Source organism: Odocoileus virginianus, chromosome 26, assembly GCF_023699985.2.
Source record: "Odocoileus virginianus isolate 20LAN1187 ecotype Illinois chromosome 26, Ovbor_1.2, whole genome shotgun sequence".
In the NCBI taxonomy this organism is placed as follows: domain Eukaryota; kingdom Metazoa; phylum Chordata; class Mammalia; order Artiodactyla; family Cervidae; genus Odocoileus; species Odocoileus virginianus.
In genome coordinates, this window is record NC_069699.1 from 5397451 (window position 1) to 5419200 (window position 21750).

The window sequence follows — 21750 nt, forward strand, 5'->3', positions numbered from 1 at the left end:
GTGTATGTGTATGCAAAAGAAGAAATAAACTGTGCAATACTGTCTTGCCATTTGCTTTTTTCAAGGTCCAATAAGGAATCTGTGTTTTTTTAAACCTTTTTATTTTTTTAATAAAAATGAGTTAATGGAGTCTGTACATGAATTGTTTTTAAGTGATCTACATACGATATTTTAAGTGTTTTTAACATTTGAGAATTTAGTGTTATAATTCCAATTTAAAATGTATAATTGAGTAAATAATTGACTTAGAGTTGTGATTGTAAATTGAAGCCTTTCTATATTATTGCATGCACATAATTAAAGAGTCACTGTTTTCATAAGCTTAATTTTTTAGATTTATAAGCTGTTTGAGTTCTTAGGAAATTTTGTATTTTTAAGTCAAAGGTTGTTCCTAAAATGGGTTATATTAAATTATTTAAAGTAGTTAAAATTTTATGTTTGAAAGAGTAAATGAAATCAAACATTCATCACAGCCCTTTAAAATGAAAACTCCAAATAGAGTAAGATGTCTAAGTTGAATGTGAAAGTTTGAGGAAAAATCTCAGCTTTTTTAACTCATAAATTAATAAGTATTAATGTGTGAAAACTAGAGTAAATCTATGCCCCCAGACTACTGTCAGGTATGAAAATAAAAATGCTTATCCGCGCTGGTAGTGTTCTGCTTTGCCTGTCTTCCCCAGTGTGTGCTGATACTCCTGGTGCTTGCTATTCATTCTGTCCTTTATGTCTTCTGAGTTCAGGTCTGTGGCCTTGCTGGTCACCGGGTACTCCTCTGAGCTGTGGACAAATCGGCCATCGCATTTTTGACTTGCTAAGACAGGTATACTGGTCCAGTGATAGCAAACCACATGTGAGGTTTGTGAACCCTAGCTGGATGGTGGCTGTGGTAAACCTGAATTATTTTTCTTTGAAATGGCATCCTTATTTAAAATTTTATTTCACAAAGGCATCAACACTGTTTTGCAAGTATAGCAGCAGACTTCGTTAGGCCTTCATTTCTTTTGTTTTGCAGGAAACTTTTCTTTCCTTGAACCTCATTGGATCTCTGTTTGGAAAAGTGTAACTTGTATGGAAGATCCTCCTCCAATCAGATTTGAATCGTTAACATTCTGTACTGGAATCTGTCTGGGCTTTCAGTTAACTGACTTTTTTCAGTTTGGGGAAAGTGGTGTGTTTCTTTTCTACTTAGTTTAAACCTAATTGTTTGGTTAGAAATGAAGCCTGTTGGCTTAAAAAGCGTCAAGGTTTGTGAGCCAAAGAGCTCTGTATGCCTCGATGGTCAGCCCCGTTCATTAGGCCAGAGTAGAAGGAAGGTCAAGCTTATGGATGAACGGTCATATACTCTTTCAATTGGCAACGGAGACTATTTTTGGACAAATAAAGACACATTGTGGAACTATGTGCAGACTCTCTCTGGTAAGAAGTCAGTAAGTTACCTCCAAGATGAATGTTCTAAAGACTGTTCCTTGGAGATAACTTGAAAAGTGCATAAAGATAAGGAAAATAAAATTAGTAATCCCATTGAAGTAGAATTTTTTTCCCTTAAATTTTATCTTGAAGTAAAAGAATATAGGTAGAATAATGGCTGGTTAACATGTAAGAGGCTGTTTATGAGCTCAGTTCTCTAAAATGTCTGTTTCAGAGTCTCTTGTCAGCCTTAGAGTCTAGCTTATCAAAGTGCTTCTGGTCCTTACTTAGAGGAGTTTAGGAGATTTACAGTTTCTAGGGGCTTCCCGGGTGGGTCAGTCTCCTGCCTGTAGCGCAGGAGACCTGGTTTTGAGCCCTGGCTAGGAGAGATTCCTTAGAGGAGGAAAGAGCAACCCTCTCCAGTGTTCTTGCCTGGAGAATCCCATGGACAGAGGAGCCTGCTGGGCTCGTGGGCTCCAGTCCGTGGGGTCGCAGAGGCGGACACGACTGAAGTGACTACCCCACCACCACCATAGTTTCTAGAGGATAATGATAGCAGTGGCCACATGAACCAGTCTGCTTCTGGTGGAAAGTAGCGCTTAACTCGTCAGTGCCTTGGTGAATTGTCTTGTGTTTCCCTCTGCCCTGTATTTATAAATCACAATTTATAAATGACGTTTGGACCCAGAAGCCCTGTTAAAGAATGCCATCTAATGTAGAGAGGCTGTATTTTAGAAAAAGCTGTGGAGATAACTTGATGGCAAACTAAGAATTGGGGGTATTTGGTTTCAACTTAATGCACTTCTGTATGAGGGGAGATACATCAGGTTTCCTTTAAAAAAATTTTAAGTATTAATATTTATGTTCATTGTTATTATGACTATACCTAGAGTTGAGGTTCCATCTCGATCTAAACTCATACTTTGCTTTTTGGGGATCCTAAAATCCTGTGTCCTTATTTTTACACATTTTAAAGAAATTGGTTGGAGAAGGAAATGGCAACCCACTCCAGTATTCTTGCCTGGAAAAGTCCATGGACAGAGGAGGCTGGCGGGCTGCAGTCCATGGGGTTACATGACTGAGCATGTGTGCACAAGGGTGGAGGGAGATGGGTTGGTAGCAATAAAGTGGTAGAACTAAAACAAACCAAAAAAATAAATAAATAAATTGGTCTTTACCGTAATTGTGCACTTGAAAGTTTTGCCAGGCAGGTGTATTGTGTAAGCAGTTGAGTTAACAGAAACTCACTGTTACTGGCTTTTTAAAGAAAAAGCTGTTTGACAGAGTCTTCTTAAACCAGTGAGCTCTCTTCATCAAACTATTAGTTTTTCCTTCCTGTTAGGACTCAGTGCTTATCTCTGTATGCATAGTGAAAATGAAATACTAATTTATGTAACTAATTATCAGAAGTAACACTTCTTCTAAACCCAAATACCAGAATACCTTTTTTTTTTGGTAGCAGATCTAAGTCTTAGATGAGTTCACAAGTTGCATTTTCTTTTAAAGATTCTCGAGTATTCAGTCTAATAATAGGGGTTTCACAGTGATCTAAGGAGCTATCCACACTAAATCTAATTTCATTGTTTATTTGTATATTTAAAGTGCAGAAATAAGTATTTTGTTAAAGTAGAAAAGCCACAGTGGAGTCCTTAGTTGTTCTGTGATAGGGAAGGTGGGAAGGAAGCTAATATTTAGTTACATCTCTAAGCAGAAAGACAGGTGGCCACGGGGAGACTAGACTGGAAATGTGACTAATTCTGAGACATGTGTTTTCATTGTACCGTGATGATAGGGAAACTGGGAGTCTTTACTGGCTGCTGTTATGTGCCTGGCCAGGGCTTCCACATGCTCATCTCTCACACCAGCAAAGTAATGCTCAAAATTCTCCAAGCCAGACTTCACCAGTATATGAACCGAGAACCTCCTAATGTTCAAGCTGGACTTAGAAAAGTCAGAGGGACCAGAGATCAAATTGCCAACATTCACTGGATCATCGAAAAAGCAAAAGAGTTCCAGAAAAACATCTACTTCTGCTTTACTGACTACAGCAAAGCCTTTGACTGTGTGGATCACAACAAACTGTGGAAAATTCTTAAAGAGAGGGGAATACCAGATCACCTTACCTGCCTCCTGAGATCTGTATACAGGTCAAGAAGCAACAGTTAGAACTGGACATGGAACAATGGATCGGTTCCAAATTGAGAAAGGAGTACATCAAGGCTGTATATTGTCACCTTACTTATTTGACTTATATGCAGAGTACATCATGCAAAATGCTGGATTGGATGAAACACAAGCTGGAATCAACATTGGAGGGAGATATCAATAACCTCAGATATGCAGATGACACCACCCTTATGGCAGAAAGCGAAGAAGAATTAAAGGGCCTTTTGATGAAAGAGAAGAGTGAGAAAGCTGGCTTAAAACTCAGTATTCATCCATGGCTAATTCATTTCAATGTATAACAAAAACTACTGTAATGATGTAAAGTAATTAGCCTCCAACTAATAAAAATAAATAAATAAATAAATAAAAAGCAAAAAAAAAAAAAAAAAAGATGAAGATGGGAAAGAAAAAAAAAAAAAACAAACTCAGTATTCAGAAAATGAAGATCATGGCATCTGGTCCCATCACTTCATGGCAAATCAATGGGGAAACAATGGAAACAGTGACAGACTTTATTTTCTTAAGTTCCAAAATCATTGCGGATGGTGACTGCAGCCATGAAATTCAAAGACGTTTGCTCCTTGGAAGAAAAGCCATGACCAACCTAGACAACATATTACAAAGCAGATACATTACATTACTGACACGAGTCCATATAGTCAAAGCTATGGTTTTTCCTGTAGTCATGTATGGATGTGAGAGTTAGAGTATAAAGAAAGCAGAGCACTGAAGAATTGATGCTTTTGAACTGTGGTGTTGGAGAAGACTCTTGAGAGTCCCTTGGACAGCAAGGAGATTCAACCAGTCCATCCTAAAGGAAATCAGTCCTGAATATTCATTGGAAAGACTGATGCTGAGATTGAACCTCCAATACTTTGGCCACCTGATGTGAAGAACTGACTCAGTGGAAAAGACCCTGATGCTGGGAAAGATTGAAGGCAGAAGGAGAAGGGAAATATAGAGGATGAGATGGTTGGATGGCATCACTGACTTGATGGACATGAGTTGGAGCAAGCTCCGGGAGTTGGTGATGGACAGGGAAGCCTGGGGTGCTACAGTCCATGGGGTCGCAAAGAGTCTGACATGACTGAGTGCTGAACTGAACTGAGGCCTTCCTAAAATCAGCTCTTTTGACACTGGGTTCTTTGACACGCTCCTGGAAAACAGTTTTCTAGGCTGTTATCAAAATATACCAGGACTTCCCATGTAGTCCAGGGTTAAGACTCCACACTTCTGCTGTAGGGGGCACAGGTTTGATCCATGGTCAGGGAAATAAGACCCCACATGCTGAACGGTGCAGCCCCACCAAAAAAGTACCTATGGTTTAATGAATTCTCACACATCCAGAAGCAACCCCCCCGTCCCAGCCCTGCCACAGTCTCCATCTGATAGATCTTGCAGTCACTAGACCCCTTATCTTACTTCTAAACCTTACATTAGTTTTAGACAGACACTTATTTATCTACTATTTGTTTTTATTTGTTTATTTGGCTACACTGGGCCTTAGTTGCAACATGAGAACTCTTGGTTGCAACTTGGGGAATCTAGTTCCTCCTCCAGGCCGGAAACCCAGCCTCCTGGATTGGGAGTGTGACGCCTTAGCCACTGGAACACCGGGGAAGTCCCTAAGCAGGCATTTAAAAATAAAACTTAAAAAAAAAAAAGTGATCAGTGATATTATAAAAATTTAGATGCTTGTTGTCAAATGCAAGTTTGTGTGCCTGAGGCACAGTGAGGCCAAGCAAACCAAAGTGTCAGAGTTTGGAGCAGAAAAGGTTTATTGCAGGGCCAAGCAAGGAGAATGGGTAGGTTGCGCTAAAAAAACCAAACTCCACCAACAGCTTGCAGCAAAAAGTTTTTGTAGGCAAAACCTGGGTTGAGAGCTGCAGGGTTTATGGCTTTCCTCTGATAGGCTGGTGGTGAGGTAACCAGAATCTTGTGCTTAGTCTGAAGTTACCATCCTCCATTTGGGTAGGGGCCTGAGTTCCTGCAGAAGAACTCAGAGATACCTATATTCGTTGAGCAGGAACCAGGACCCTGCCCTGCTGTTTCTCGACTGCTCCATCTTCCCTCTTTACTGTTTGAATCTGCCCTTTGAACTTAAGGAAGATCTAGGAGTCTGAAGCTTTTTCCTACAGGCAAGAAATGGGACAGGATGGAGAGGGAGGGGGATGAAGGGGAGGGGTCAGAAAGTTTTGTATCCAGAAAAGCACCATAGACAGAGCCCTCCTGGGTCTCACAGTTAAGAGCAATAGGAAGGAAAGGAAAATCTGTCTTCTGTCCCACTCCCTGAAGGTAACCACTAAAAACTGGAAGTTTATCCTTCCAAATTTTACTCTATATATATTCAGAAATAAGTATCTGTGAATATATTTTTATAAAACGTGGAGCTCTGTTGTATAAAACTGTTTGCAGTCTGCTTCTTTTATTTAAGAAGATGTTGAGGATGTTTCTCCATGTCAACACGTTGTAGGGACTCAGCTTTTAACAGTTGTTTAGTGTGACATTGTATTTCTATACCACCGTTTACTTAGCAGTTTTCTTAACTGAAGGGTGTTTATTTCTAGACATTCACTATTATAAACAGTGCTGCATTGAGCATCTTTGTGTATTTGTAGAGTGAATACCTGGAAGTGGGGTTGTTTGGTCAAGACATTGTACATAGACAGGTATTGGTGATTACTTCCCAGGAGGTCTGACCAGTTTACACTCAGACTCAACAGGTGTTGTCCTTGAGTAGTTTAAAACTTGCACTAGCTGAGATTTTTGCATTTATTTGGGAATTTTTTTTAAATAAAAAACTAATTTTTAAAACAGTAAATTGTAGGGCAGAAATAATTAATATATATGGAAACTTCTGTTAAGGAAGCTTTTTAAATGTATTAATCCTGGCTTTTTGGTTTCTAAGCCTATGAAAACCTTCATTGCCTGGTAATTACCTATGAATTCTTATCAGTGTCATTTTCTCATTGTTAAATGTTACTACATTCTAGCTGGATTATAAACTTCTTGAAGGTATCTCCCTTGTATTTATAATCTCTTTGTGTCTCTAGCGCCTGGCATAAGTTCTTAAATATGTGAGATTTGGGGTATATCGCTGTCGTGGGAGGCAGATCTAATTCTTTTTTTAAGACGAGAGTTATTTGTTTCTCTTGCTTTCTGGCTGTGCTGGGTCTTCATTGTTGCATGCAGGCTTTGTCTAGTGGCAGCCTGTGGACTCTAGAGCACTGGCTCAGTAATTGTGGTACACGGGCTTAGTTGACGGGCTTAGTTGCCCCGTGGCATGTGGATTCTTCCTGGACCAGAGATCGAACCCGTGTGTCCCCTGCATTGGTAGGCAGGGAAGTCCCAGATCTGATATTTTTAAGAGGGCACTTTATTCTCAGCCTGAATGTCCTGTAATCCTTATATAAGGATTTCCACAGCAAAGGGAGACATTTCTTAAGGTTTTGAAAGACTGCTTCATTCCTCACTTATAGCGTTAGTTAGCAAACTTCGCTGCTGGTTCAGTGGTTCACACATGCTGCATGGCCAAAAAATAAAAATAAATACAAAAAATACCAATTATTCATTATAGCTGAGAAAGGTCTGACTTTGGCAACTTCAGTAGAAAGAAGACAATCAAGAGGAAGACTCGAGACACATTCCCTGGACAGCTGTTACTTGTAAAGAACTATCAAACTTGTGTATTTGCAGATCAGGGAGCAGAGAAACATGAAGGGACAGGTCCATCCTCTGGGATCACTGATCAGGAGAAGGAGTTGTCCACCAATGCTTTCCAAGCTTTCACAGTAAGAAATGGTTTCTCCTCATCTGTTCCATTTTTAGAATCTGTCAAGCATGAATAGTTTCACCGTGAATTTATGATCTTTGTTCTGTACTAATTTAAGAGTTAGCTTCAGAGAGTAGGTTTAGGTTTAAATTTCTTTAATTTTAGAGTTTAAATATCGTGAAAGGAATGGGAATAATTTGAGCCATTACCAAGTTTTTGTGTTTCCAAAATCATCACAATTTTTTAATTGATGTGACTATTACTTCATCTAGTGATTTTAGTATATTTAGGGAAATTATATCTTTGTAAAACTTTTAAATAAAGATGAATGAAATATATTTGGGAATGAATGTAAAGTTCTTAAAGTTGGTATGTGATTTTGTTTGTGTATTTTTGTTTTAGGCTGGAAATTACGATGTCTGTCTGCAGCATCTTGCCTGCCTACAAGATATAAACAAAGATGATTATAAAATAATTTTGAATACAGCAGTAGCTGAGTTTTTTAAAAGTAACCAGACAACAACAGATAGTTTGAGACAAACACTTAACCAGCTGAAGAATCAGGTAATACATACATGAATTTCATTATAAAATATTGTGGTGCTCTCTAAATTATGAAATAAAATTAGTTAAGTAAAATTAATGTGACTTTTTATTTGATATTAATAGCACAATTTCTAATATATTTGCAGCATTTGTATTAGTTTTATTTGTATACAATTCATTTTCTAGGAAGTGAAGGTATGGTATGTAATTTTACTTTCTGTTGGGTTTCAAACTTGAACAGAATAAGCAAATATACAAAATCTGACTGAGCTTTGGAGTTTTGAGAAAGAATTAAAATGGAAATATATGAAAAATATTTCTCAGCATCTCTTATCATTCTTCTTTGAAGCTGGTGACTGTAAGCTAGTTAACAAAAGGCTAATTGTATTCTATAGGATCTACTCTATGATTACCTACAAGAATGTAGGTAAGACGTGTTGCTGAGTTATAATCTTACTTACAACTGAAAGATCTGATTATTAATAATAATGTCAAATTGTTTTAGCATTTTGGGTCAGGAAATGATTAATTGTTCAGACAGAAGCTGTAATTTATATATGGTTTGGGACTTGCCCTGGTCATTGGTCTGGTCATGATGGCATCACACGGTTAGACTTTTGATGTTGAAGAGGGCTGGTGGCAGACCTTCAGTGCTTACCGCACAGTGAGACCTTATGTAACTAAGAACCCCTGTCAGACAGCTCACTTATTCTTCCCAGTAGCCCGATGAAGTAGCTAGTACATTTTTTTTCTCCTTTTGTACTTGAACGCTAAGATCCAGGTGACTTGTGTATTGTCCAAAGACACAAAGCTTTACGTAATAAGAGCCACATGAACCCAGTTCTGTTTGGCTTTTGACCCCCATGCTAAATTCACGAGTACCACCATGCTGTAGTGTGTGCGGGCCCACTCAGTCATATCCCACTCTTTGAGACCCCACGGACTGTAGCCCAGCAGGCTGCTCTGTCCGTGGGATTTTTCCAGGGAAGAATACAGGAACAGGTTGCCGTTTCCCCCTCGAGGGGATCTTCCTGACCCAAGGATCGGCCAGGGATCCAGCTGCTGGAACTCGCACCCCTAGAACCCGTGCTCCACCATGAGAAGCGCCCGCTCTGTGACTGGGCAGTAAGCCCTGCTCTCTGCACCTGGAGAAGGTCTGTGCGCAGCGGTGAAGACCCAGCACAGCCAGAAATTTACAACAAAACCTATAGGTCCTGTTGACAGTGAGGGAGATTTTAGATTAAAAATGTTGGCCTGTGTTCCTGCTTATTCATCAGCTTCTTGCACCTTTACTCTTTATTTTCTTACTGTTAGAACATAATCTCCTTTGATTGTTTTATAGGTACACTCGGCTGTTGAAGAAATGGATGGGTTGGATGATGTTGAAAACAGCATGTTGTATTACAATCAAGCAGTCATCCTGTATCATCTGCGGCAGTATACAGAGGCCATATCCGTTGGTGAAAAACTTTATCAGTTCATAGAACCTTTCGGTATGTCATCTGTCAAGAAATTTGCCTATCTCCTCATACTTGCAAAGGTCTGTGATACTTGGGTCTAGATAACCTAAATCAGGATCCTTTATGAATGTTTAAAGAAAGAAAAAGCAGTGTCAGATTATCTTAATGGTTAGAAAAAATAAAAATCCTATCACTTTTAGATGAATCTAGGTTTTTCTTTAACATCCTGCTGTTACCCCGCCCCCCAACCCCAGTTTTTGAAGATAACTGTTGAAAATGCTGTTCCTGATTGGAAGGATTCACTGATTTTTTTTTTTTTTTCTTTGCTCTTTAAACACTGCCTTAGTGTACCTGATCCTTTCTTTCTTGACTGCTGTATTAAGGAAGGAGTGTTTTGGAAGTAAGGAGGACAGGGTAGTATTTTATTTCATATATTGCCTAATTGAAATTCTTGTAGGTGATCATAGAGTAGATCCTATAGGATACAATTAGCCTTTTGTTAACTAGCTTACAGTTACCAACCTCACACAAGAATGCTGAGAAAAGTAAGGACCGCTGCTCTGTGGTGGCCTGAATGGGACAGAAATCCAAAAAACAGGTGTATATGTTTAAGTGGAGCTGATTCACTTTACCATACAGCAGAAACTGACATGACGTTGGAAAGCAGCTATACTCCGATAAAAATTAAAAGTAAGTAAGGATACGGAAAGAATAGGGAGTGAATAAAGCACCAGCAAAGCTGGACCTAAGAAATGTGTAGAGAGCGCGCTTGGCTTCCAGCCTGCGAGCAAGCAGATTTCAGGTGTCTTGGTCTCCATGGGGTCTTTCTTTTAAATTCAAAACACTAGTGTCTATTCTGTATTTATAAGTCCGTGACTGCTGTTATGGTCACGGTAGGACAGATGCTGCTTTGGGAAGATGCCAGGTCCCCGTGCCGACGGCTGGCTGGACAGCTCTCACTGTGGCTCCAGGGAGGCCTTTTCCAGGCTCTCTTCTGCCCCTCAACCCCGAGGACACTGTGCCTGGCAGATAAGGCAGGAGTGGTGAAAGACTATGTGGCCAGGGACCAGATATTTGCCCTGTAAAGCTGCGAATCACAGTTCTACTTCTGGGATGGCGTGGATGTGTTTTCTCTCTGAAACTGGTGTTTAGAATTTCTGAGACCGTTGTCATCTGTACTGTGTGTTGTACTATGAGCACACTATAGCAGAAAGGGATGACACAAGATGAGATGGTTGGACGGCATCACCAACTCAATGGACGTGAGTCTGAGCAAGCTCCAGGAAAGAGCGAAGGACAGGAGAGCCTGGCATGCTGCAGTCCATGGGGTCGCAAAGAGTCAAACACAACTTAGCAGCTGAACAACAAACACCAACTCCGTATTCAGATCCATTTTCCTTCTTGGAAAATTTAACTTTATTACTTGACTCTTCATACAACATAAGTTTATTGAGCAGATGCTGTTTTGGAGTCAGAAGATAATAGTGAATGCAATCAAGTCTTCACTTTCATTAAGCTTATCTTCTAATGGCAGAGAGAGCAATACAACAAATATGTACTGTGAGGTAGTTAAATCCTGGGAAGAAAGGCTAAAATGGGGTAAGAGGATTGACTGGGGATGTCATTTTTCGATAAGGTAATTGAGGAAGGCCTGGAATAAGATAGTATTTGGAAAGTGGCTCGAGTGAAGAGGAGAGGTAGGCCTTGCAACTGGCGGGAAAGCATCAGAGCCAGAGGTTGTAGTTTATGCAGAGGCCCCGAGGTGATGGTGGTTCCGGGGAATGAGAAGACAGTGTTGCGGGGACAGTAGCAAGCGGGGGCCCGGGGGAGCAGCACAGATCCGGCACTGTGGCCTGGGTGAGGACTGGCGGGTTCTCAGCTGAGGTGGGTAGCCCTTCTAGACGTGTGACCTTGGCACGTCAATGCATCGCTTAGTCTTAAGTGGATTCCACCGTGGCCGCTATGTAAGCGCACGCCTGGCATCAGGAAGGCTTGTCAGGCCCGGGATCGCACCCAGGCCCCTTCACTGGAAGCATGGCGTCCTAGCCCCTGACCACCAGGGCCTTCCCCTGAAATGTTCAGTTCTTGGCTATAGCAGCCTTTTTTTTTTGGCCTTTAATAAATTTTTGTTGGAGTACAACTGGTTGCTTTTCAATGTCGTGTTAGTTTCTGCGGTACAGCAGAGTGGATCAGCTGTACATGCATCCCCTCATTTTCGCATTGCCCCCCATCTAGGTCCCCACAGAGCACTGATAGCGTTCCCTGGGCCGCACACTGGCTTCTCATGGTTCTCTGTTTTACGCATAGTACTGTATACGTGCCAGTCCCAGGCTCCCAGCTCATTCCATCCTGCGGTTTTCCCCTCGGCGTCCATATATTTGTTCCCTGTGCCCATGTCTCTCTCTGGCTGCCTTCATTTAGACCGCTGCCGTTTATCTTCTCTTCGGAAAGGAAAGGAGAATGGTGTCATGTCATATACCAGCTTATCCCTCCTTTCTCCACTGGTTCTTCTTCCTTGGAATTTTTGTCCTTACATTTTCCTCTTGGCCGTTTCAACTTCTGGCATCCTCCAGTCTACACCTTGTTCCTTTTGTGTCTCTCATCACCTTGTTTATTTCCCCTATCTCAGTGCCTAGAAAGGAAGTCTATTTTCCTAGAGTCACAGACCTTTTTAGGGTTAGAAGGAACAAGAGATCACCTAGTCCACCCCCTGCCATCAGGCATGTGAAGTATTCTCTCCTCTTTTCAGGTCAATCAGCTGAGTTTAAATAGTTCTGTGATGTGCAGGGGCTGTGCATCAGTTAAGTAACCAGGCTCTGGAATTAGGATTTCCTTCTACCTAACATAATACTCCTCATTATAAGTGCTGATATTTGGTAGATACTTTGCCAAATGAATTTCAGGCACTAGAATCCCTGATACGTGAGGCCTTGAGAAGCCTAATGGGATGACATAGTTGATACTGCACTTGGCTTCCACACATGACTTTAGGGAATGAACACTCCTTTAAGTAAAAGACTCAGGCTTGCTTTTTAGAGCTTTCTTTTGGGGGGAATGGTCTGAAATATTATCTTGGATTGTGACTTTTCTTGTTTTTTTTTTCTTTTTTTACCCCCAGAAGAAAAATTTGCCCAAGCAGTGTGTTTTTTGCTCGTAGACCTGTATATATTAACCTACCAAGCTGAGAAAGCTTTACATCTTCTTGCTGTTCTGGAAAAAATGATTTCACAGGGAAACAATAACAAAAATGGAAAGAATGAGGTGAGTGTTCTGAGGTGATCAGACTAAAATGTAAAGTATGTTTAGTATTTGTGGTTACTAAGTATTATTTTAATAGGTTTATTGAAATATAATTCACATACACAGAATTTATCATTTTAAAGAGTACAGTTCAGTGGGTTTTAGTATACTCACATAATTGTGCAACCATTACCACTATCTGAATTCCAGAACATTGTCATCACTCCAGAAAGAAACCCTGTACCTGTTAGCAGTCATTCCAATTCCCTCCGTCCCTCAGCCTCTGGTAACCACTGGTCTGCTTTCTTTTTTTTTAATGACAGCCTTGCCATTATTTTTTGTTTTTTGGCTGCACTGGCTCTTAGTTGCCGTGTACAGGCTTCCTCTCGTTTCAGTGGTTGGACTTCTCACTGGTGGCTTTTCTTGTTGCAGAGCGCAGGCTTTAGTATTTGTGGGACATGGGTTTAGTCTTCCCACAGCATGTGGGATCTTCCCAGACTCTGGATCGAACTGGTATCCCTTGCATTGCAAGGCAAATTCTTAACCCACCAGGAAGTCCCAAAGAAAGTTTTTTGTTTTTTTTTTTTACAAAAGATTTCTTTGTTATTTTTAGACTGTGGTGCGCCTCCATTGCTGCGTGCAGGCTTTGTGTAGTAGTGGGGAGTTGGCTTCAGTAGTTGCAGCATACAGGCTCAGTAGTTGGAGTGGGCAGGCTTAGTTGCTCCAAGGCATGTGGGATCTTCCCAGATCAGGGATCAGACTGGTGTCCCTTGCATTGCAAGGCAGATTCTTCACCACTGGACCGCCCACAGAGGGAAGCCCACAGAGAAAGTTTTTAAAGAGGGAATGACATGATCTGTTCTGTGTTTTAGGAACATAATCAGTTTTGCCCAAGTAATATCCATGCTTTTTAAACCTAGTCCATCATTATACTCAACTGTGAGCTTCTTAAGAGTTTCCTGTCATGCACCCAAATGGGACCTAGGATTCAGAATCTTGAAAATGTTCTCTAGGTGATTCAGATTAGCTCACTTGTAAGTCAGTGATTTCAGTTATGGTCAAAAATATTTAACCTTGGTTAACTTTGTTTTACCACCCCACAGACCGGTAATAATACCAACAAAGACGGATCTAATCATAAAGCTGAAGGTGGAGCGCTAATAGAAGCTGCAAAGTCAAAAATACATCAGGTAGCGTAAAGTTTCAGAGAAGTTACACGTGACATGTATTTACTTGTAGTTATGAATGCTGAAGGATGTGGTCACTGAAAACAGTAAGTAATTAAAGACATGTATGTTTATTTGTTTTGAAGTATTAAAGTTTAGAAGCACACTTATCTAAGTATATTTTGCTTAAGGTGGTAATGTAATATTATTTCTTTTAATTCTCTATAGAAAATTGAGAGAAATGGCCCAGGAACGTATTGGATGATAAAAATCAGTTTGTAGAATTTGAAAATTCATTGTTAGTTAGCCATATACAGTTAAGGATTGGTAGGATTTTTGCTTGGAACTTAGATATAAATTTCATTCAACCATATTTTAGTTTTTAAAAGTGTATTCCAAGAGAGAAATTTTTTTTAAAAAAGGTATATTCCAAGAGTACAGTAAAAATAGATTAAGATAATTTTAAAAGTTTTTTTTAAACCCACTTTCACAAGTACCTGGTATAACTGTGTTGTGAATAGATTGGGTTTAATTTTCTTAACTAGAAAGTAAAACTTCCATGTCAATGTATGGAAAAAACTACTACAATATTGTAAAGTAATTAGCCTTCAACTAATAAAAATAAATGCAAAAAAAAAAAAAGAAAGTTAAACTTCTTCAGTATGTGTAAATTCACCACAGTTCCTACATACTAGTGTTTTTCCTTTGACAGTATAAAGTAAGAGCATATATCCAAATGAAGTCCCTAAAGGCATGCAAAAGGGAAATCAAGTCCGTCATGAATACAGCTGGGAATGTAAGTTTCTTGACTTTTTTTTTTTTCCAATTAGTAGCTTTTATGCCCCAAATTTTCTTATTTGCACCATAGTTATCTGTCAGTTTTAAGTAACTTAAGTTCATTGTAGTGTCTGTATATTGCCAGATAAAAGCCTTTATATTGAATTGTGAACTACTGATCATTCAGTGTGTATAATTTATTACAGTGTTTTTCTCACTTAAATCTGTAACAAGCATTTCCCCCTTAGTATACTGCTGTCCAGAATTCTGTGAACGATTTATTACAATTAACTTAAACATTTACTGTTATTAGATACTGTAGTATTTTTTTTAGACTATACTCAACACATTTATTAAAGGTAAATAATTTGGTTGTTGCCCGAACCTGCCCCTTCCAAATGATCTTTGGCTCGACAGTACCTTCAGTTTGATTGGTGCTGGAGTATTTGAGTTAAAAATACCCCTTCCTTTCCCTCCACCCCAACCCTGCACTGGTAAGTAGCCTTAAGACAGTAAAGAAACAGATACTTTTAGGAAAACTGTGAATTAAAAGTGTGAAGTCATAAAGAGGTACAGTTTATAGTAGGAAAAGTTCAGGAAAGTTGACTCTAGAAATCTCAGGCAGGATCCAAATTAGCCACTGGGTCAGTTTCAAGGGATTTCAGAGAACATTGTAGCCCAGACCTGAGGGGTAGACTTGAGGCTATTATCAAGTCTTTTCCGGGCCCTTTCTTTAAGGATGGCATCATCAGAGGGGAGAGATGAACAGGAAAGTAAATCATTGTTAGTCATACCCACATCAGGGAAAACTTCAGGAGCCAATTTCAGGAGAAGCAAAAGCTGGTCTGTGATCCAAAACACGATTATTGTATTGTTGAAATAATCGCCGTTGAAAACAGGCATTCTGTTAGGAAATTTTTCCATCCATAAAATGACACCTTTTCCCCCCTACTTGGAAAAGCATTTAATTATTTGTACTTTGGGTTCCAATGAAGGTGTATTTGTGTCCTAGAAGATAAGGGAGATCACCAGTCTATAATAATCATTAAGATGAAGGAACTAGTTCTGTTAAATTGGCTTTCATTTAATAGTATGATAGATGAAGACAGTCAGTGCTGTCTGCAAAGGATACGTTGCAGACTATATTCTTTTTCATACATGTTGTATGTATTTTTTTAGGTAGACATTTAATGATTCAGTTTGTAAAGTGCTGCCTGCCAGGTCTCATTGCTTCAGATTATGAAAGCAACAGGAAAGTCAGAGACCGTAGTTTTCACGACCTTGACTTAACGTGGTTCGGTTATGCCCTTGACCACGTGCCAGTGCAGTGGTGTGATTATGATCTCGCATTAGGCGTCTGAGAACAAACTGTAAGAAACTTGTGTTTTCTTTACAGTCTGCACCTTCCCTGTTTCTTAAGAGCAATTTTGAGTACTTAAGAGGCAATTATCGAAAAGCTGTGAAACTGTTGAATAGTTCAAACATTGCTGAGCATCCAGGATTCATGAAAACAGGTAAAAGAAAATTGTGAAGTTTTGGTGTTTTCTTCCTGACGCTTCTACGCCTTGTTGCTTTTTGTTTTTCCTAGGCTGCTATTCAGAGTGATTTTTGCTCATTTTTTTGAATGAAAATATTTTTTATTTCTGCTGCAGAAAATTCCTAGAATTTTCTTCTTTTTTTTTTTTATTAGAATTTTCTTTTATTACTTGTTTCCATTTTAAGAGATGCCTCACTTCTTCTCCTACATGTGTTTTACCTCAGATACTCTTTCAGTCATTTTGGTTTTAATACCAGTTTAGAGATTGTGTCCAAGGCATAAGGACTTTGGGCTTTTGCTTTGGGAAATGAGAGACCTTTTAAGGAAATGAGATGACAGTGATTTTGCTTTTTCCCTTCTCTCCCATAAAAGCAGTGATATTATGAAATATTTTTTAGACCATTGTATTAAAAATATTTTTATAAATTAGGAATTTACTTACTGCTATCTATTCTTTCCTTTATTTAGAAAGCCTTAACAAATTGCTTGATATTAATAGTAGAATGAAAGGTAAAATTTGCAGCTCTCATTTAAGTTCATGTCATTGCTGTTTTATGGAGAAGGAGGAAGAAAATCGGTTTATTCAAGAAATGAGGTTAAACTAGTGAAAATATTTTGGACTAAGTTCAGAATGCAAAAGATGAGTAAATATTTGTTTCATCTGAGATTCTGTTTAGACCAGTGCACAGAACAAACATGTAAACACACTCAGACCTTCGCCATCCACCCCTTCGGTCCAGTGGAATCATCAAGGACAGAAAAAGGCAGTGTTTTCCATTATGATTCTCTCAAGGACTCTCCTTATTCTGAGTACCCATGTCTAATTCTGCTAAATTTTTATTTTTCATGTTTTTATTGTCTTAATTTCCCCTCAGAGACCCTCTAACACCGAAACTGAAATGGTCTCTCAGACTGAAAAGATAATATACATTGCAGAAATTTTACTTAGGATTGTCTTGACGCTGATTTCAGAATTGAAATGGTCAGTCTTTAAAATGGAGCCAGACATGTATTTGACTAGTCAACACTTATAATCTAATAGGAAGGATTTTATATATAGTTGTATACTTTATGTATTGATATTTTTCATCATATTTATTTTAAAATCTTTCATTTGCTTGCCATGTATAAAATTCAGTGTTTGCTGCTGATAAAGTAGGCCTGTTAGAGAAGATTTGGGAATAGTTTTTCTTAAATTGTTCATAATGCCACCCACAAGAAACAACCTCCTTTAAAACATATTTCTTACTCTTTTTTCTTCAGCCTAGATTTTTTTCTTTCTTAAATATTATCACTGCTTAACTTTAAGATAAGATTAAATTTAAATTAAAAATAAGTTAAATTTAAAGGAAAATGAAGCCAGCCTTTCATTTTTAGCATTAAGCATTGAATGAATATTCTGATTATTAATTTTATCAATCTAGTTTGGTGTTTTATATCATTGAGGAAAAGACAGTCTGTCAGCAAATCGTTTAGGAATGTTTGGGAAACCATTTAGAAAAAGAAAACTTAAAAAAAAAAAAAGAAAACTAAAGCTTGGATTGCTTTCATTACACCAAAATAAAATCCAGACACATGCAGGATTAAAAAGTAAAAATAAAATCATAAAGACAACAAAAGAAAACTTGGATGACTATCTTATTTTTGTGGTGAAGAAGCCTTGATTAAACATTATCCAAAATCTCAGAACCATACAGTTTAGAAAAGATGACTAAGTTTGACCACATAAAAATGTAAAACTTTTTATGATTAAAAACATAAGCATACACATACACACACTCTAACCAAGTCACAAGACAGATGACAAGCTGGCAGTGGGGGGGAATAATTGAAACACATGGGACAGAAGGTTTCTATAATGTACACACTAGCAGGTAACCAATAGGAAAACATCTGTAACCAGATCTTTTACATGGGTTAAGAACTAGGAAGAGGCAAGTGTACAGGATAAGAAATACAAATGCCCAACTCACACAGGAAGATAGATGCTCAGCCATCATCATAGTTAAAGGAGTGTGAATGGAAAGAAGAGTGGAGACAGAATTGAACAAAACAAAGCAGGATTTTACACGTTCTATTTGCATGTTCTTTAATATACTTCTATCGCTTCTGTAACTTGCTTCTTTCCTCCCAGAACTGTTGTGTGGATGCAATTCATACTTACTATGTTACTAATAAATACTTCTTGTCTTCTGCATTTTTGTATCATTTGCCTGTGGTTATTAAAAATGAAATCAGAAAAAGATAAACAAGCTAACAAAATCAGTATGCTGAAAAAAAAATCAATATGCCGGATTTATTTATCGCCTTTAATAAGAGATTCGAAGAGAAAGGAGTTTACAGAATTTTCAGATGTTTTCCTAAATTTTGAATGCCTTGTAGTGTCTGAGTGGCATTGAATATAGAATTAACTCAAGCCCCAAAAGCCTGATTCTTGTAGGATGTGTGTCAACAGTAAAATTAGTTTGTGGACAGATTTGTTGTTTTTCTCAGGTGAATGCTTGCGGTGCATGTTCTGGAATAATCTTGGTTGTATCCATTTTGCCATGAGCAAGCACAATTTGGGAATTTTCTACTTTAAGAAGGCTCTGCAGGAGAATGACAACGTCTGTGCCCAGCTCAGCGCAGGCAGCACCGATCCAGGTAAGCCCACTGATGGTGGCAGTGTCTGATCCACTGCTCGAGGAAAGCATGATTTCAGGGAGCAAGTACCTGGTTAAAATGCATGTCATGTGTCCTTACATACACATGATCCTACCCCAGAAATTGACTCTGGATTTTTAGTAGATATTGCTACTTTGTGTAGCAAGGTGTTAGGAATAATAATCAAAGAAGTTTAAATTACATTCACTTTTTCATGGATTTGAAAAATCAGTAATCTCATGTGGTAATGTTATAAAGCAAAGTATTTTCCTAAGATTTCTTAACTCTGCCAAACTAGTTTGTTTTTTTGGTTTTTTTTTTTTTTTTTTTAATTCATTTTGGCTGTGCCAAGTCTGACTTGCAGCACTCAGGATCTTCTTCATTGCCGCATGAGGTATCTTTTTAGTTGAGGCATGCAGGATCTAGTTCCCTGACCAGGGATCCAACCCAGACCCTCCTACCTTGGGAGCGTGAGGTGTTAGCCACGAGACCACCAGGGAAGTCCCTAAACTAGTTTTATTCTAGCCTTTTTTCTTCAGGGGGTTTCATATGTGATACGGTTGGCAGCACCTGACAATCTTTAAGCAAATTTATGAAGTTTATCCTTTTATATTCTTGGTATGTGGATCCTTGATCTGAAGTCCTTAAAATCAGGTAATTGTGTAGTTTAAAGACTATTTAATTGATGAAAAATATATCCAAAAAAATCACACATAGTCTGTCTCTGTCCTTCTTTTTGGCCACACCACACAGCTTGTGGGATCTTATTTCCTCGACCAGGGATCAAACCTGGGCCCCAACAGTGAAAGCACCAAGTCCTAACCACTGGACTGCCAGGGAATCCCTCCTCTCATTTTATTATGGCCTATGAAAGAAAAGAGAAGAGGGAGGCAGAGGGGGAGATAGTTAGATAGCATCACCGCCTCAATAGATAGGAATTTGAACAAACTCCAGGAGATAGTGAAGGCCAGGGAAGCCTAGCATGCTGCAGTCCATGGGGTCACAAAGAATCAGACACAACTTAGTGACTGAACAGCTACAACAATGAAAATTAGAATAAGTGAACAAACACTAGTCATTGTAGGTGTAGTAAATTTTTGTTTCCGTAGTAAAGTTCCCTAAAACCCTAACATTAGCTGAATACTTCTGGTTAAGAAAATACATGATGATAAAATGGCTGTAACGTGCTTAGTCACTCAGTCTTGTCCGACTCTCTACAACCCCGTGGACTGTAGCCCACCAGGCTCCTCTATCCGTGGGATTCTCCAGGCAAGAATACCGGCGTAGCTTGCCACACACTCCTCCAGAGGATCTTCCCAAGCCTGGGATCAAACCCAGGTCTCCCGCACCGTAGGGGGAGTCTTTAGCAACTGAGGCACCAGGGAAGCCTCGTTGAACTGAAAGTGAAGAGGAGGGGCATCTTCTTAGAGGCAGTGAGAGTGCAGAGAGGTAGTGTAAGGTTCATTGGAGTGAGAGGGGGTCCTACCTCTGTCTTTGCCTTCCTGGAACATCGTTGCCTGAGGAGCTGGCACATGAGAAGGCACATCTCTGGCTTCCTGAGCACAGACAACTGAGATGCCTCTGGAGGATGTGTGTCGGGTCGGGGGTGGAGATCATCATTGTGGTGGGAGGTGTTTACACCTTCAGATTGAGGATTGGGGTCCTCGGTGTCAGACAAGGTACTGGTTGAGTACTTAGTGAAGAAAGGTTTTCAGTGGAGCTGCTATTGTAAATCTAATGATTTGTTCTCATCTGCTTTTTATCATCAGGCAAAAAATTTTCAGGAAGACCTATGTGTACATTACTAACCAACAAGAGGTATGAGTTGCTCTATAACTGTGGGATTCAGCTGCTTCACATTGGAAGGCCGCTCGCTGCGTTTGAGTGTCTGATTGAAGCGGTTCAGGTTTATCACGCAAACCCCCGCCTCTGGCTGCGGCTGGCTGAATGCTGCATTGCTGCCAATAAGGGAGTGAGTCTCTCTCTTTTTTGAACCCCCACCCCCACTTGCTGCCCCCTCCCCTTGCTGACTCTCAGGGAGTTTGTAAAGATAGTCTTCTGTTCCTTATCAGTTGGACAAAATTTAGTTTGGTGAAGTCATGTTTTCACTTTCTGGCTCTTGGTAAGAATGACCACATGTGTCAGCAGTCAACGTTGAAAAGCTGAAGCCATTCAGAAGGTCGTATCTGTTGCAGCAGCGGTCTGCTAGCTGCCGGGGCCGGGGCCGCGCCGTCAGCTGGCGTGAAAGTGCTGTGTGTACCCGGCGATTAAACAAGGACTGCTGATAACACAGCAAGTGTGGAAAGAACCGTGTTAGGCTGTGTTCCCTCCAGTGCCCGCAGGTTTACTTCTGATTCGGTAGATGATGTGGAGTTAGTGGATTACCGGGCTTTTTCTCTCTGACACGTGTCCATCCACAGTGGTTATGAGAAATAGACCAGTTTGCACTAGCATCCATGCTTAGATTACCACCAAACAGTGGGTGACGAAAGCCTTTTGAATCTCAGGTTGGGGAGGGGTCAGTGGGCGGTGGGGGAAAGACAGGTCGTATCAGATTCACCAGCTGTCTGTACCACCCCGTCTCCTAGCCACCCCCCACCCTTGCTAGGCTCTAGGGGATATGGCATCCAGAGGTTTTGCCTGGCATGTCTGCCATGGGGAACAGCACTTCCTGAAAAGCAGCTATAGGAACTAAAGGGATTAAAGAGGTGTGTCTGCCTGGCAGTTGTCACACTTGATACAAGCAATTTGATTTGAGTTTGCCACCACTGGGGGAAGAGGTGAACGTTGTCTTTGAAAGACTTTAGTGGGTTATTTCATTGTACTTTTCCTTCCTATCAAGAGATAGCTTTCTTAATGGGTAATTCTTAAATTAACTGATAAACTATTCTAGGTATAATTTATTATGTTTTTTTTAAACAAAAGGGATCTCTAGAAGTTGCTTATTCTCTTTAATGAGATGAATTTAATTAGTGTTGGAGGCTCTAGTGAGGTTTAATTATTTTCTTTTAAAATGACTTATTTTTAGAAATGGTG

The 21750-nt window shown here is 39.6% G+C and overlaps 1 protein-coding gene across 3 annotated transcripts in view; it reads left to right on the plus strand.

Moving 5' to 3' along the window:
* The window catches only part of CNOT10 (CCR4-NOT transcription complex subunit 10), a 58245-nt gene that overhangs the window by 8871 nt on the left and 27624 nt on the right, over positions 1-21750 (plus strand). The window contains exons 1-10 of one of the 3 annotated variants that reach the window (XM_070455307.1): positions 1124-1416; positions 7270-7364; positions 7748-7909; positions 9234-9384; positions 12470-12612; positions 13695-13781; positions 14470-14553; positions 15931-16048; positions 18565-18714; positions 20484-20686. In XM_070455307.1, the coding sequence (XP_070311408.1) occupies positions 1215-1416; positions 7270-7364; positions 7748-7909; positions 9234-9384; positions 12470-12612; positions 13695-13781; positions 14470-14553; positions 15931-16048; positions 18565-18714; positions 20484-20686 (1395 nt within the window). In that variant the 5' untranslated portion in view covers positions 1124-1214. Of the gene's footprint in view, positions 1-1123; positions 1417-7269; positions 7365-7747; positions 7910-9233; positions 9385-12469; positions 12613-13694; positions 13782-14469; positions 14554-15930; positions 16049-18564; positions 18715-20483; positions 20687-21750 lie in introns of those variants that run through there. The other 2 variants (XM_020905922.2, XM_020905924.2) reach the window with 2 other exon arrangements.